We start from the raw sequence: 16,711 nt of genomic DNA on the forward strand, positions 1-16,711 counted from the left end.
GTGGGGGTGCCGCTCTACGCGCCCACGCCGTTGCTGCAGCCGGCGCACCCGACGCGGTTCTACATCGAGGACATCCTGGGCCGCGGGCCTGCCGCGCCCACCCCCGCCCCCACGCTGCCGTCCCCCAACTCCTCCTTCACCAGCCTCGTGTCCTCCTACCGGACCCCGGTGTACGAGCCCACGCCGATCCACCCCGCCTTCTCGCACCACTCCGCCGCCGCGCTGGCCGCTGCCTACGGACCCGGCGGCTTCGGGGGCCCTCTGTACCCTTTCCCGCGGACGGTGAACGACTACACGCACGCCCTGCTCCGCCACGACCCCCTGGGTAAGGCGGCCGGGGTCATGGCGGGGCCGAGCCGCGGCGGCGGCTAGGAAGGCGCCACCCGGCAGGTGGCAGCGTCCAGGAGGCGGCGGGGGCGGAGGGGGAGGCAATAGAAAGTTGTGGCAAAAGCGATCGAAAAGCGGCTCTCGGGCGCGCGCGGGGATAGGAGGCGCGGGCCCCAGTGGCGCGCGGCCGGGGTTGACCGCACCATGACTCAGATTGGTTTTCCTGCACCTTGCAGGCGTCGGGGCGCGCGGGCCCGGGCGAGACCTCTGGCACTGCCGCGGGGGCTAGCGGCCGAAGGCAGCCCCGGGGAGCGCGCGCCGTTCGGGGTGGGGTCCCCTTAGCTGGAGGGACGGGGAAGGGAGTGCCAAGGCGCCCCGGTCCGGCCCTGCGGGGCCGGGATAGCTGCTGGGCCCCGGTGGTTACGAGGCTGGACCTGGTTCAACAAGCTTGTGCAGTGAAAGAGCCTGACCCTTTCCGTTCATACAGGAAATCTTGAGTTCTCGATAGGAGTAAATCTGGTTTCAGAAGCTGTTAAGTGTTTTCCTGGCTGCATGAAGCAGACCCTTCCCCCGGAGTAGTGCACGCTGCTGATTATTTTATCGACATCCTCAATACAGACAAATTCAGGAAACACTCGACTTCTGATAGCCGGGATCCGTTTTTCTGATATTGTTCATTTCCTCTGTGTGGGATGTGACTTTATGGCAGCTAAAATAACCAGTTGCTTCCTTTTTTCCCCCCCCGAAGCTGTTTTGCACTAGTCTGAAGCCTGACGTAAGCAAAATCTGGAGGAAAAAAACCCAACAATGCCAGCTTTCAAAGTGTTTGGGGGCAGGCCTGCAGACCGACGGACGGACAGACGGACTGACTTGACAGGGGACACCTAGGGCATATGGTATTCGCGGGGCTTGTCCCCTCAGCGCGCGGCCTAAGAAATAAGCCAATGGTGACCCGCACTCCCCGTGGCCCTTGGTGGCTCTGGTATCTGAAGCCCCGGGGGGAATAAAGAAACGGGGCTCCTTGCCTTGGGCCACCAGGGTTTTAAATTTACTCTCTGCTACTGGCAGCTTCTGTGGGGACCCTAGAGACTAACATTTTAAGGCCTTCATGTTTATGACGCGGCCTCTAGCTCAGCCCTCCACCCTCCTTTCTCATCGTTAAGATTTGAAGGGGATTATATTTTAGCTTTTTTTTTTTTTTTTTAAGTTACTGTATATTTGATTCCAGCTTCGAGGTTTTGTGCGGTGGCCCCAGCGCGGCTCTGTTCTCCTGCTGGGGCCGGAGCGGGACCCTCAGCCGGGCCGGGCCTGGGGCGAACGTTTTCACAGAGCGCGCCCTGGGTTTCCTTGGGTTACTGCGGGGACCGCTCAGGAGGAAGCAAAGGGCTTTTCGAGATAGACCAACAGGAAACACATTGACGGAAATGTTGCCATAGCCCACGGGGTAGCTTTAACTGGCCGCCCCCGCCGCCGGGTGTGAAATCAGAGGAGGCCGCAGCGCCCTGGAGCCAGGATTGGAAGCTCCGCGGGCGGCCTAACGTCTGCGCCCAGTCCGAGGGCCTCCCGAGCAGGCTCCCGCCGGCGGCTCCTAACCCGAACGCCTTGCGGAGTTTAACAGCCCGGTTCCTCCCCAACAAACACATACTTGGGTATTTGGAAAGCGCGGCTCACCAAGGGAGAGGGCCTAGAGGTGCCAAAAGTTATGTATAAATTCGAGTGACTTGTTAAAGAGTGTCATTGGTATTATAGTGGGTGTTCTTTTGGGGATCAAAAGATTTGTGCGTTTGAAATCAGCTATGGGTGTGATGACAGTTTGTGTGCGTCTGAGTGTATAAGGATGGTCTATGTGCATATGCAGTGTAGGTGTGTGTGCCTTCGGGTGTGTCTGTCTCTGGGTATGCATGTGTCTTGGGGGAAAGTATTGGGTCCTTCTGGGTGGCTGTATCTGAACATGTCTGGTTGAGTGTCCTTCTGCGTCCCCTGCTCCCCTTAGTCACCCCCAGGGCCTGGCCGCTCCGGAGCTGTCAGTAACCGCTGCTCTCTCTGCCTGCAGGCAAACCCCTGCTCTGGAGCCCTTTCTTGCAGAGGCCTCTGCATAAAAGGAAAGGCGGCCAGGTGAGGTTCTCCAACGACCAGACCATCGAGTTGGAGAAGAAGTTTGAGACCCAGAAATACCTCTCTCCGCCCGAGAGGAAGCGTCTGGCCAAGATGCTGCAGCTCAGCGAGAGACAGGTGAGCGCGCCTGCGGGCTCGGGGCAGATTCCTGGGGTGGGGGTCGCGGGGCGGAAGACAGATGGGTCGCCAACCGTGCGCTCCGGCGTTCCGCGTCGCGCTGTCTAATGCCCAGGGCTCTGGCTGGTCGACAGCCGCCGATCAGCTTCTCCGTTACTCCCCAGGTCTCTTGGGTTCGTGGCAAGTTTTCTTTCTCTCTTTCCTGTAGGTTAAAACCTGGTTTCAGAATCGACGCGCTAAATGGAGAAGACTGAAACAGGTATCGACATGGTTCTGTTTCTATGGAAATAAATATTTTTATCATGTTATCTCAATGCGAGGCCTGTTATGGGTTGTATGCAAAAGTCATTTGAGAGACTATTTAACCTCTTCACCTTGATTAAAAAGGCAAATAGTCCTGCTGAAATTCAGGATGAGTTGCTCAGGTGGCAGTAATGCTAAAAGCACCTAATGCAGTTCCTATATCAATTATGCTTGGGTTTTCACACACTGGCTGGTAAAACTCCGGGCTAATTGTTTTATAAACCCCATATGTTGTTTATCTAATTAACGCAGGAAAGATAAAGTAATTGACAGTAAATGACTTAAGCAGTTATCTTTGGGAGAAAATTGTTTCTTTTATTTACACAGCCATAATAAAACCAGGCAGAGCTCAAGGGTAAATATAAGGAAATAAACACCTCTAAGTCTTGTTTGCACGGCTTTTTTAGAAGAATTAAATATCAAAGAGTTTAAAATTATTTCCCATCTAATGCCAGCTCTTAAAATGAATATAGAACACGTAAGAAAATATACAAGCCTATTTGGAAAGTAGCTTAAACTTACTAACAGTTTTTTTTCCAATGACCTTGTTACGCAAGATGTGATAAAAAGTAAAGGCTGATTCAGTTTTTGAAAAACCTCGATTGACTTAAAGCTAAAGATTTGCTTTTGATGTTCCAATCTGGATGTCTTCTCCGAAGTTATCTGACAATTGCTGAATTGTTCATTTGCCAGTGTATGTACAATTTAGAATAAAATATTTTTGAAAACAATAATATGAGTGGGGAAATTGAAAGCAGGGTGCATTTTAAAATTTAGTGATCATAACTTTTTCATTAGAAATAAGATGGTGTCACAAAGAGCACTTTTGGACAGAAAATAAATTTTCCATAACTTCATTATTCTAACATGATTTAAAAATTTGTAGATTCTCTCTGACCTTGTGCATCTATTGCTTACTTAGTTGCAAGCCTGGTAAATATATTCTATAGTCTTGCTTTAAAAAAACCCTTAGGAATATGTCATATTTCTTTGTACTGTTTATGTCTATCTTAGACAAATAGGATTAAATATTCACCCATTTAGTTCTTGGTCAAAGGCTTGACTGTAATTTACCAGGGATTTTTAAAATAGTGTTTCCTGGGGCCCCTGGGTGGCTCAGTTGGTTAAACATCTGCCTTCCACTCAGGTCATGATCCCAGGGTCCTGAGATGGAGCCCCACATCAGACTCTCTGCTCAGTGGGGAGCCTGCTTCTCCCTCTCCCACTCCCCCTGCTTATGCTATGTCAAATAAAGTCTTAAAAAAATAAAAAATAAATATTCCATTTTGTAATATGGAAATATATTTTCCAGAAATTTCCTCTGGATTTTAAGTAAATTGTAGTTAATTGTCTCCCTTTAAGTTGGCAGCATTCTTCCAGTTCTGCATTTTTACCTTTGCTATGATTTTGTAACTTGTTATGTATATTTATACGTTTATAAATTTACTCCAGAAAATGGATGAAAAAGGATTCAGTCTAATAATTTTGAAACTTTCCCTAAATTCACTACTTAGCATTCATATTTTTTAAATGTTTGGAAGACCCTGTTAATTGGCAAGGTTTTAAAAATACTTGAAGAATGAAGATAGTGTGTATCTGTAGTAATCTAATCTCCCCCTCCGCTAAACTTTTAAGAATCTTGAGGCCATGAGTATGGGCTGGAGCTAGGTGTTCATTTGACACAATACATTTAGTTATATTTGTGACTGGTTGTTCTTAACTGGCAAGAGAATAATCTTTCTTTGATATGACAGGCAATTTTCTCCCAAAATAAGAAAGAAGCACAAGTATGTATTTTCTGAATAAAAAGATTATAGCTGAAAGCAATAAACTAAAAAATTTAAAGATGATAGAGAATGAAAACACATTTTGATTTATGTCTCTTATGTCTCCATATTTCACGAGCCTACCAATTTCCATTTTCATTCCTTTCACTCAGGAGAACCCTCAAAGTAATAAAAAAGAAGAACTGGAAAGTTTGGACAATCCCTGTGACCAGAGGCAAGACTTGCCCAGTGAGCAGAATAAAGGTGCTTTGGATAGCTCTCAATGTTCACCCTCCCCAGCCTCCCAGGAAGACCTTGAATCAGAAATTTCAGAGGATTCCGATCAGGAAGTGGACATTGAGGGCGATAAAGGCTATTTTAATGCTGGATGATGACCACTGACATTGGCATGTTCAGAAAACTGGACTTGGGAATAATATTGGCTACAGAAAATCTCAATAGACATACTGGAAAACTATGAGAAAGGGAATCAATTTTCTGGTATTCTGGAAACCTAAAATATTTGGTGCACTGGCTAAGCAGCAAACTTACATTGAAACCTTAATTTTGACTTAAATGGTTTTTGTACTGATTGTAGATTATATGATGAAGGGACTCTTCACTGGTTAAATTCACCCCCTTTTAAAAAAGGTAAATTGTTTTTTCTATTTATAGAAAGTAATTTTGAACTTTTTTGTTAAATTTTTAAGTTATAACTAAGGATTTTAATAAGATCTTCTTGAATGACTTTTTAATCTGTATCTACATCCCACTTAATGGAAAAGCAAAAGGGCACCCCAGATCCAGAGGTATGCCTTGGTAAGGGAGCCCACATTTCAGGCAGCCTTGGAATATTTTAAAAGGAAACTTCCTTTACTTTTATATTACATTCTTATACTGCTGCCTTAAATCCAGTATGATCTCAGAGCTCCTATCTCGGGGATGTGTGTGTTCTTTTTGTCAGAGAGATATAGTTGATAAGAATCTTAAATGCTTGTTATGCACTATCACTTAGTACCTTCTATGACCAAGGTGTTAAGGGAATAGTACAGTCCAATTCAAGCAGAGAAACTGACTCGTCGGTGACCAAAATTAATCACAGATGAACTAGAAGTAGCAGGTTAATTAAATGTAAGTAGACTGTAGATATTGTGTTTTATATCAAACAGTGTTTATAATGTGTGTATATATAATTGTTCACTGTAAAAAAAATGACCAAAATGGTGTTTTTTAAAATGAGTAACTTGTGTATAAAATAAACCCTTCGGTGGGACGACTGACCTCGAGGGACCTCTCATTCTTCCAGTGAAACAAACGCACATCTCTCACCTTTACTTCCAGCGCCTCCCGGGTCTTGGCGCGGGGGCGCGAGGGCCGCCGGGGCGCGGATGGGCCCGGGGAAGTAGATTTAGGACTTTCCGTCGAAGGGGGAGGGGAGCCGGGGCGGGGGAGGGGCTCGACGTGTGTGCGTCGCGCTAGGAAGAGGCTACCGCCCGCGCACCCAGAACGCGGAGGGGGTGGGGGGGGCCTGCCAGGGAAGAGCAGGGAGGTAGTTTGTGCCGAGACCGCGAGTCTCCAGCTTCAGCGAGCTTCAGAAGCACCCGCAGAGTTTCTTGAAACTCTTGACCAACCGTGTCGCCGGAGTTTCTGATTTGGTAGGTCCGGGGTGGGACTGAGAATTTGCACTTCAACACGTGTTCAGGTGATGACAACGCGGTTGGAAGGAGGACCGCGCTTTGAGAACCGCCAAGGTGCTCCTCGAGTAGAAGCAGGTGGGGCCCGCCTACCACCTCACTCCTCTCTCACTTGCTTCCCTTTTCCCAGTAACTCCTCCCAGTGTGGGAGCAGGAGGAATGAAAGGGAGAAGGGGGGAAGAGGGGCGCGCCTAGGCCGGTGGGAGCCAGAGTCTGACGGCTCTGGGACCCGGAAGGGCTGAGGAAGGGCTACTGAGGGGAGAATGGCAGTGCCAGGTAAGGCGGTTGTGGGGCTGAGAGGAAGGATAGCCTGAGGTTTCTGACTGGCCCAGGGACTGCCTCCGGCTGCTTGCCTAGTGGAGCCAGGGCCCTGTTGGGGAAGAGGTCCAGAAACCTCGTCCTCTAGCCTGGGCCTCCATGGAGGCCTCTAGTTGTTTGTGGAAGTGGGTGCCTCCTGACTGAGGGCACCTGAAGGAATGACTCTGCCCCTCGACCGGCTTACCAGGGCTATTGACTCTCCAGACGTGGGCACTCCAGTGAAGACAGTAAAACGGTTATTGCTTTTAGGGAGCTGTTAGAGCTTGCCTCCTTAGATTCCAGGAAAGCCTTTGGAATTGCTTGAAATTTAAATTTCTGAGAAAGTTAGCACCGGGTCTTTAAGCAGAAAGGTGTGAATAGGCCTGGAAGTTTAATAATTTGGGTTGGAGTTTTAGTTCTTGGCCCCCGTTCTTTCATCTGTGGAATGGAAATGGTCTAGTTGATCTACGTGATCCTTTCCAGCCCCCAAATTCCCAACTCAGTTCAAGCTCTTTATTTTTATGGTTCCCCCTATTCTGTGTCTTCTCAGTGTTGGAGCCCAAAATAGACCTCCAGTTGGAAGGTCTCCCTTCCCACCAGCTGCAGGCTCCAAACTCCCAGACCCTGCCTGACAGGTTACATCCAGGTGTCAAGGATCATAATCAGTCTCCTTTGAAAATGGGACTGTCTGTATCAGACTTTTGGTGAATGGGAGGCTTGTGGGCCTAATATTGAATTAAAGCAATTCTGAAATCAGTTCGTGTGTGTTTCGCTCCTGGAGATAACCTCTGGTTAATGTTTATTCTTGAGAATAACTGTATCGTGATGATCAGGCAGAGAAATACAGGCTCATGTATTGATTGACACTAGAAAAGTTGAAGGGTGAAATCTTGTTTTAAAGTAGACAGTTTCTTGAATCCAGGGTGTTTTCTAGTTTAAAACTATTCCTAACCCTCTTCAAGTTGCTCATATTCTGAATCTAAACATAGTCTTAATCAAGAGCATGTTCACCAGAGAAGTACAGTATTCTCAGGGTACAGGTTGGCATTAACTGTTCTCAAAATGCCCCATTGCAGATTGCCAATGAATATTTACAAATTCTTCCTACAATCCAGGCATTTTTTCATTTGTTTGTCTTTTGGCTATTTCATGTTGAAGCAGCATGTATGACCTTTACAGCACAACTCCTGTCTTGTTTTTAACTCTTTTTATCAGGAGATTCAACTTGAAAACGGTTATCATTTAGCAGAAAGTCAAACAGAAAAGCACATTTTTGTAAGCAAAACGTTAATGATTGGAAGAATTGCCCTAATTTCACCATGACAGTGTGTGATTAATCCCCTAGGTCATGTACTTATACTTTAAGTTATTCAGTTCGTTGGTCTTTGATATTCAGAACCCTTTCTAACTTAATAGGATATTGATTTTGTTGGATGATGTACTTTGACTCTTTAAACAACATTACTTTTAGGGATGACTAGCATGCTGTGTAGTATTTTATTTAGAGAACTATTGCATAAGGTTTCTTTTTCTTACTTTTTATGGTTTTCTCAGGGTGAAAGCTGATAAAACATCTTGTGGGAAAAGAGGAAACCATCTCTGATAGTGAAAGTACCTATTCTTTTTCAACATTTCTGACAACTTTTTTTTTTCTTTGGTGGTTTCATTGCTGTGAATATTCATTTTACTTAATGGAGGCAGGGCAGAGATTCAAGAAAATGTATTTGGACTTGGGGGAAGTGCACTTTGATGGGGACAGACTGCCCTTACCAAAATTCCCATTCCAGTTATACTGCCTTATGGAACTCAAGCTCGAAAGTTCACCCTTTTGATTTTTCTTTAAAATCTAATAATCAATGATCCTTTAAATCTGTGAGTGGAGGTGAGACTTTTGTGACTCCTGACATGGGACAGAATTGTGGAGAACCAAAGAGTCACCCAGGATGCTTCTAAATGGTTAGGAGTTGGTATCTTGTGGTAAAAATAATCAGATATTGTCCCAACATTTCCTTTCCTTCACTTTGGGTTTCATGACATTCCAGCTGGATTCTGTATTTGTCTAATCGAATTCTGTCCCTTGATACATTTTTTGGTATTGTTGTTAAATCCAAATGACAAGCATTTTGGAGATTCCTACCACCCACCAAATATCTGAGATCCAAGGTCTTCAGAACTGCAGCTACCCCTTCAGATCTGGCTGAGGGAACTCCAGTGTCAGGGATTATACCATCGTGGGTAAGAGCACGGCTGGAAGAATGGCTCTCTTGCTGGTTGGGGGCCTTGGGAAACGTGAATTCTCAGCCCAGGTCCTAGAGAGGTGGGGTGCTCACCTGACAGCAAGCATCATACCTGGGATACAGTGGGCACCAGATGTTAGCTAGAAAAACTAGAAAGCCCTCACGGACTCCCTTCTTTTAAGGTCGCTCTTTGATTCGCTGTAGCAGACGGTAAACCTTCTCAGTCAGAAGTACACAAATCTCAGCAGACAATGGAGAGGGCTTCGGGGAGGAGACCTTGGAGCTGGCAAAGGCATTTCCTGTCTGCGGAGGATCTTGACTTTGGAGCATCCGGCGGTTGCCGCGAGGTTTTCTAGGCGGGTGAACACTTTTCGGTGTAGCTACTTAAAAAAAAGAAAAGAAAAAAAAAAAGAAAAAAAAAGAAAAAAGGAGAGGGGAGTTCACTGCCAGTTTCAAGCGATTTTCCAGATGAAAAGCAACGAGACAGCTTCTCATTAAAAAATAATAATAATAATAAGCATATTTTCTAACCATTAGAATTTTTTCTAATTTGACAGGGAAGATTGGTATCCTTCAAAATCCTATTCAAAAATCTTGTCACTCTCCAAAGACAACTGCAGGAAAAAGTTAACGGTACTCCCCCCCCCCATACTTGCAGGAAGAGAAATGCCTATTCAGTTTGTCTCCGTGAAATTTGTTTATATTTTTCTTTTGTAGTTTAATTCTGCCTTTCATCCTTCCTCACCTCTCTACTTCTTTTTAATCATTTCCTTTCTCCACTCCACCTACTCGCACCCCGCCCCCTTTCAGGATTTCTCTTCCTCATTCATTTTATTTCCCCATTAGGAATAAAAAATGACTAGTCTCTGTTCTTTAGATGTCACAATTAGGGCCAAGATTTTCTTCAAATATATAGAAATGTTCAGTTTTCAGGTGGAAATTCTAGGTTTGAGGAAGATGTTGCTGGAGCCCTAATACACTACCCTCATCCCTCCAAGGACAGTTCTTTAGTTTAGTTTTTTTTTTTTTTCCCCCTTTTTGGACCAGGATAAGCAATAATAGTGAAAGTAATAATATGTGTCCCTCTGGAACCCCTGGGTGGCTCAGTTGGTTAAGCGTCCCACTCTTGATCTCAGATCAGGTCTTGATCTCAGGGTCTTGAGTTCAAGACCCACCTGGAGCCTACTTAAAAAAAAAAATTACCTATCTATCATCTATCTATCTATATCCCTCTAGGAGTTAATCCCTGAGTAGCACTGGGATGTGATGTGGGTGACCGGAGGAGACTGCTATAAGGTGCAGGCACAGGAAGTCATGGTAGAGCACTTCAGAGGCTCTTGGCACAGAAAAGGAGATGGGATGCTATCCCAGGGAGAGGGATGATCATGTTCGAAGATCTGGAGATGAAAGAGGGCAGGGAGTAAGTATGACTAGAATCTTCAGAGGTTTTTGGCTCCAGAATTTTGAAGAAGGGATTATGGACTGGTACTGTCCCCCTCCAGTCACATAGCTCTCTTGGGTTTTTAGGTTTGCAGTTTCCTCCCTCTGGAATTCTCTTCCCCCAGACAGCCTCAGGGCTGGCTCTCTCACGTCCCCCAGGCTTGGACAGCCCTAGCCTCCCTAAAATCACAATCTAAAATCACAACCCCCTCTTCCCTATTCCTCTCCCATTATTTGCTTTCCTCTGTTTCACTTAGTATGATTGTATATATTTTTTACTTATTTATTATTTATTTCTCCTCATTGAAATGTTAACACCATGAGGGATATTTGTGTTTTGTCTACTGCTGTATATCTCCAGCCTGACACATAATGGGTACTCCATAAGTGTGCATTAAATGAATGAATGTATATTTAGCATTTACTATGTATTAACATATTAACATTATGTAAGTCCTTCACATACTTTCTATCTTTTAATCCTCACAAAAACTCTATGTGGTAAATTCTGTTACTAGCCCATTTTCTAGATAAGGAAACTATCACCAAGAAGTTAAGCCCAAACCCTCAATTACTATTACCAATGTTGTAATGTGAACTTCCTTGTTTAATCTCTTGTGGCCTTGGGAATGTATCTAGCAGGGTATAATTCGAGCTATAAGAAGAGCGTTGGGGGTTTCTATTCATTTTATGCATCCTCTTTGCCTTAATTCAAGTTTAGCATGAAATCTGGAAGGGGTTACAATACAATATAGGAGATAAGCAGTTTCTGTCTGTGTAGCCCATTATTCTATTACACCAGGAAACCAATAAACTGGAGCACTATTCCAGTCTTCTGAGGACATGAGCATTACGAAATATGCTTCATACTTTTCAAAGTGTTAAAAGTCTGCCACTGGTCCATGTTGTTTGGTGTTCCTATTATATACACTGTTTAGTATCATTACATTTATTCTCCATCTGACTCACTGAGGAATGTTCCAGAAGGGCCTCTGGACATAGATCAATGCAATGGCTTACTCTAGTGTCCATTGCATCTAGCACTGTGTTTGGTATTTGGTAAGATTTTAATAAATGTACTACGAATGAGAGTGAAAACCATTTGCCTTCCCCAGTGGAGAGGGGAGACATTTCTCCCCCTTTCCAAGCTGTGCACTCTTACTATGTTTCCTGTTCATTGGCCATGGAAACATAGCTTTCCTGGATGGCTCCAGGAGCACAGCAGAAAGCAGGAGAGGGCCTGCAAGTGGAGGAGAGCCCGCTGGGCTGCAGCACGGGTGGGGTGGGGGTGGGGGACGTGATTAAGTCTATTTAAGCCTACAAGCACTAAAAGAAGATGTGCTTCCCCCTCTTTTTACCGACATGAATATGAAGAGGAAGTGCTTTTGTGGGTTTGTATTGGTTCTTTTTCCCTCCAGATTTGGCAATTTCATTCAATTTCACATTCACACTTCTCAATTTCAATCAAGAGGTTTATTTGAAAATCCCTATTTTACTGAAAAATGACACCATTTCTGGTTATTACTATTTTTATTGACATCATCCATTTAGCAGTTGGAAGCAGGAAAACCCAAATGTTTTAAATTTCTTTAAGTATTTCATGAATTTCAAAGAAACAATTGTAGAAGGAACATAAAATGTGTTTGCTTCACACGCTGGTTCAAAGTTTTAGCCTTCCTTAGCTGCTTATGGAATCTGCATTACTACAGACTTTCCATTAATTGTAAATTAGACCAGACTAATTGAATAAATGTTTAAAAAATGGCCCCTGAGTGCAGGCTCAGACGTCCAGAGGAAGTGGTTTCTTAGACACCTGCCTCCTGTATATTGACTCGATGGTATGTAGGTGGAAGGGAGTGAGATAGTTATGATGATGTATGGAGCTGTTGATTAGTTAATTGAAGGTAAAATTTTTAGCTTCACCAAGCAATTGCCTGACCTCATTAAGGTCTTTAAAATCACCCAAATGCCATTTTGCCTGAAGCAGCTGCCCCTTGTTTAGCTGTTATTTCAGGCATTAAGAAAAGCACAGTGCTAGTGGTAACCAGGGAATATAAGCCTGCAATTTCTGGAATATATAGTTCTGAATCTTAGCCATTATTCAGTATTATCTGTCTTGTCTGAAAATGAGACACTAAAATCTCTTTACATTTGTGTGGTTTTACTTTTCAGGAAGTGTTTTGAAGTATCATGTTTTTAAAATATGTATTTTTAACAAATGAAATAGTTTTTAAAAATGGTGTCAGTTTTATTTTAATTTTTAAGGAAACTTCTTGTTTAAGTATAACTTACTTTCAAAAAAGTTCACCATCACGGGTGTATGGCTCACAAAATGGATACCCCATGTACCTAGGATCCATATGATGACACAGAACGTGAAAATACTGGATCTCTAGGAGCCCCCTTTTTGCCCCACTCTGGGTCACTGTCCCCAAGGCTGTCCCAGGGAAACCACTATCGTGATCCTAAAACTTTTTTCAAGATCTTATTTTTTTAAGACCTTATTTTTTGAAGTAATCTCTACAACCAACATGGGGCTCAAACTCACAACCCAAGGTCAAGGGTCGCATGCTCCACTGACTGAACCAGCCAGGTGCCCTGTCACAATCCTGATTCTAGACAGCATAGATTCATTTGCTGATTTTGAACTTTATATAAATAGAATCCTACAGCTTGTTCTCTTTCGCCTCTGGCTTCTTTAGTTTACTTTCTTGTTGGTAAAATTCATCCATGTTATTGTGTGATGCTATTTGTTCATTCCAACTGCTGTGTAGTAGTTGATTGTATGGATTTTCATGTTACTTTAAATAATCCATCTGGACATAAAAAACTGTACTGCAAAATTTATGAACATTTAAAATAGTATCACTGTTCACGTGTTCACGTGTTATAACCAGGCACTTATTTTTCTTTTCTTTTCTTTTTTTTTTTTTTAAGATTTTTTATTTATTTATGTGACAGAGAGACAGCCAGCGAGAGAGGGAACACAGCAGGGGAGTGGGAGAGGAAGAAGCAGGCTCCCAGCGGAGGAGACCGAGGTGGGACTCGATCCCTGAACACCAGGATCACGCCCTGAGCCGAAGGCAGACGCTTAATGACTGCGCTACCCAGGCACTTATTTTTCAAAAGGCATAATCCATATGTAATTCTAAGACTCAGGTACACTGGGGGCTCCTGGGTGGCTCAGTCGGTCAAGCATCTGCCTTTGGCTCATATCATGTTCCTGGGGTCCTGGGATTGATTCCTGCATCGGGCTCTCTGCTCAATGAGGAGCTGCTTCTCCCTCTCCCTCTGCTGCTCCCTGCTGCTTGTGCTCTCTCACTCTCGTGCTCTCTCAAATAAATAAATAAATAAATAAAATCTTAAAAAAATAAATAAAAAGACTACTAGGTGCACAGAAGGAAAGACGGCAGAAAGACCAGGGTGTTTTGTTAGGAAAGAAATGACTGCAACCTGTCACATATCAGAATTGGGAATATCAGCTAAGCTACTTCCTACCTTTTCTACTCGGGAAGATTAAATTTAATTATTTTTTTTAAAAGAATTTATTTATTTTGGGGGGAGGGGCAGAGGGAAAGGGAGAGAGAGTCTTTTTTTTTAAATTAACATATAATGTATTATTTGTTTCAGGGGTATAATTCTGTGATTCATCAGTCTTACACAACACACAGCGTTCACCACAACACATACCCTCCCCAGTGTCCATCACCAGGCCACTCCATCCCTCCCACCCCACTCCACTCCAGCAACCCTCAGTTTCCTGAGATTAAGAGTCTCTTATGGTTTGTCTCTCTCTCTGGTTTCATCTTGTTTCATTTTTCCCTCTCTTCCCCTATGATCCTGGGAGAGAGAGTCTTAAGCCGACTCTGCACTGAGCGTGGAGCCTGACACCTTCCTCTATTTCATGACCCTGAGATCATGACCTGAGCTGAAACCAAGAGTCAGCCACTTAACACACTGCGCCTCCCAGGCGCCCCTTAGGAAGATTACATTTTAAAAATTCTTCTAAAATGTGCCTGTTGCTTTAACTTTTGATGAATAAAAAACCTGTCTCGTCACATAAAAAAAATTTCTTCTAAAGACAGGTTTCCAAGATTAATTTGTTTATGTTGTTACACATAGTCTTCTAAGATAAGAAAGCTAAGTAAGGAGTCAAGTGAGTGAAACAGAACCTCAAACTTATTTTAATTCTGGACATAAAGTCTCTCTGTACTTTGAGTATTTTTATGCAAAAATTTTAGGAAATTAGTTTGCATCCTACTTCACTTTTATGTTCCTGTTACTTTGCAGTTTATGATTATGAAGGTACTATGAAAGATGTCCTGGGTTTGCTTTGGAAGTTTTGTGACTTTGGACATGTCACTTACCCTCTCTGAGTCTGTTTCTTCATCATAAAATGAAGGGCTTGGACTGGGTCATCTTTAATGTTTCACTTAACACTAAGATGCTGCATTTTTCTGTTCTATATCTTCTTACAGAACACATTAATCCCTTACATTTCAGTGGTTATGCATTTGAGGTGTTGAAGGGTGCAAGCAATCTCTCATTTCATGGGCCCTATGGTAAATTCCTGAGCCGGCTGCCTCTTCTACCTGCTCTCAGTTCTAGGGCTGAATCAAGGCTCAGTCTCTAGAAAAGCCTATCACAGCTTACCCTAGGGAGGAGCTCTTGGGAAAGCATTTCCAGTTGGTTACAATTCTTCTATCAAATTATTAAATTAATTCAACCATTCATTCTACAAACATTTATTAAGTACCTGCTATGTGCCAGGGGACTTTGAGAAGCACTGGGTATGTAAATTTGAGTAAGACACAGTAGTGTGACTTTGAAAACCAGAGGAAAAAAACACTCTTTGGATTTCCAATATTTAAAGACAAACCTGTTTCTATTCCAAGTATAATTATGATTTTCTTGCTGTATAATGGTTCCATACCATTTCAGTTCCTGAGTTTGGCTTTACAAAAGCTCTTAACCAAACAGTCCACAGCAAAATGTTTAATGACACACAGGCATTCCAAAGTTATAAATAACCACCTAAGGCAACCCTGTTTATAGAATTGCTTCCCCATGGTCTCTTCTTTCCTCATTGTCATCCTTGGCCTCATGTGCCTGCTTCACCCTCAACGTGGTAAAGTGTCCTGAGCAAATGACATTATCTAACATCCCATCCGTAGAGCTGTCATCTCTTCCTCACCATGTCCTTCCTTTCCCATCGAGGCCATGCCTCTGCCCATCTCATCTGGTTTCATTCAGGTGACTCTGTCCACCTCAGGCAGGTCTGTGGTTGGCCAGCTCTCTTCCTTCCTCTTCCTGCTCCGTCAACCCTGCTCTTCCTTCCTCTTCTCCTTTTTCTCTTTCTTTTATTTGGAGCTAAAAAAAAAAAAAACCACACAACAAAAAAACCTTCAAGTAAAGTTGAGGAGTGTCTGATTAGATCAATGAAATGCTTCTTCAAGGAAAAGAAAGATGATAATTCTTGAAATGAAAATTAGGGAAAGTGCCCAGAAATGCCTTGGAATCTTCACAGACCTTTTCTACTGACATCTGAGAGGAATGGTTATTCAACTTTGTTTTTTCTGTTTTCATTACTACAATCATAACTGCTTTCTACTGTCTGCCTTGTAGAGAAGGGCTATTCCAGTTACTTAAGGATTAAATAGGCTTCTGGGGACTGCACAAGGGCCTAATCTTTTTATGTCTGTCTGTCTGTTGGTCTGTCTTGGTTATAAAAGCCCTACATTCTCAATGTGAAATATTTGAAAAATAAAGTGTATAGAAGAAAATAATAATCACCTATAATCCAACCAATTTAGGAATTAAACTCCATAGAAAGTTTAGGATATTTTCTTTAGTTGTTTTCCCCATGTTTATATGTATAATAATTTTAAATTATGACTTTTTTTAAATCTTAAAATTATTTTTGAACAGTTAAAAAATAGTTAAAAGTGTAAATAGTACAGAGGGTAATGTAGTAAAAAGTAGGTGTCCCTCCCTACCCCAGCCATCTGGTTCACCCACCAGAGGCAGTCTCATAGTGATTTCCTTGGTGGTCTTCCAGTGATGATCTCTACGTAGCACATTTGTAAATATCTCCTTCTCTTTTGCCTGAGTACAAATCATAATGTACTTTACATTCTTTTCTCTATCTTAGTTTTTTTTTTTTTAACTTAGCAATGGATCTTGAGGATTGTCCCATATCAGTATAGACAGAGCCTGTCTGCCTGCCTGCCTTCCCTCCCTCCCTCCCTCCCTGCTTGCTTGCTTCCTTCTTTCCTTCCTTCTTCTGATCCTCCTCCTCCTTCTTCATCTTTTGCATCTTCTTCTCTTTCTCTCTCTCTCTCTCTTTGGTGCTGGCTGGATTGTATTCCTTTTTATGTCTGAATCCTAACTGATTTTGATGTACCATTTAGGTTGT

At 43.3% G+C, this 16,711-nt stretch overlaps 1 protein-coding gene across 1 annotated transcript in view; it reads left to right on the plus strand.

Moving 5' to 3' along the window:
* Positions 1-5,914, plus strand: part of HHEX (hematopoietically expressed homeobox) — a 6,557-nt gene extending 643 nt beyond the window's left edge. Inside the window, exons 2-5 of the mRNA XM_034663608.1 lie at positions 5-325; positions 2,381-2,559; positions 2,768-2,818; positions 4,802-5,914. Coding sequence (XP_034519499.1) covers positions 5-325; positions 2,381-2,559; positions 2,768-2,818; positions 4,802-5,020 — 770 coding nt within the window. The 3' untranslated portion in view covers positions 5,021-5,914. The remainder of the gene's footprint in view (positions 1-4; positions 326-2,380; positions 2,560-2,767; positions 2,819-4,801) is intronic.
* Positions 5,915-16,711: the final 10,797 nt, after the last annotated feature.

This window comes from Ailuropoda melanoleuca, chromosome 6, assembly GCF_002007445.2.
Source record: "Ailuropoda melanoleuca isolate Jingjing chromosome 6, ASM200744v2, whole genome shotgun sequence".
NCBI lineage: Eukaryota > Metazoa > Chordata > Mammalia > Carnivora > Ursidae > Ailuropoda > Ailuropoda melanoleuca.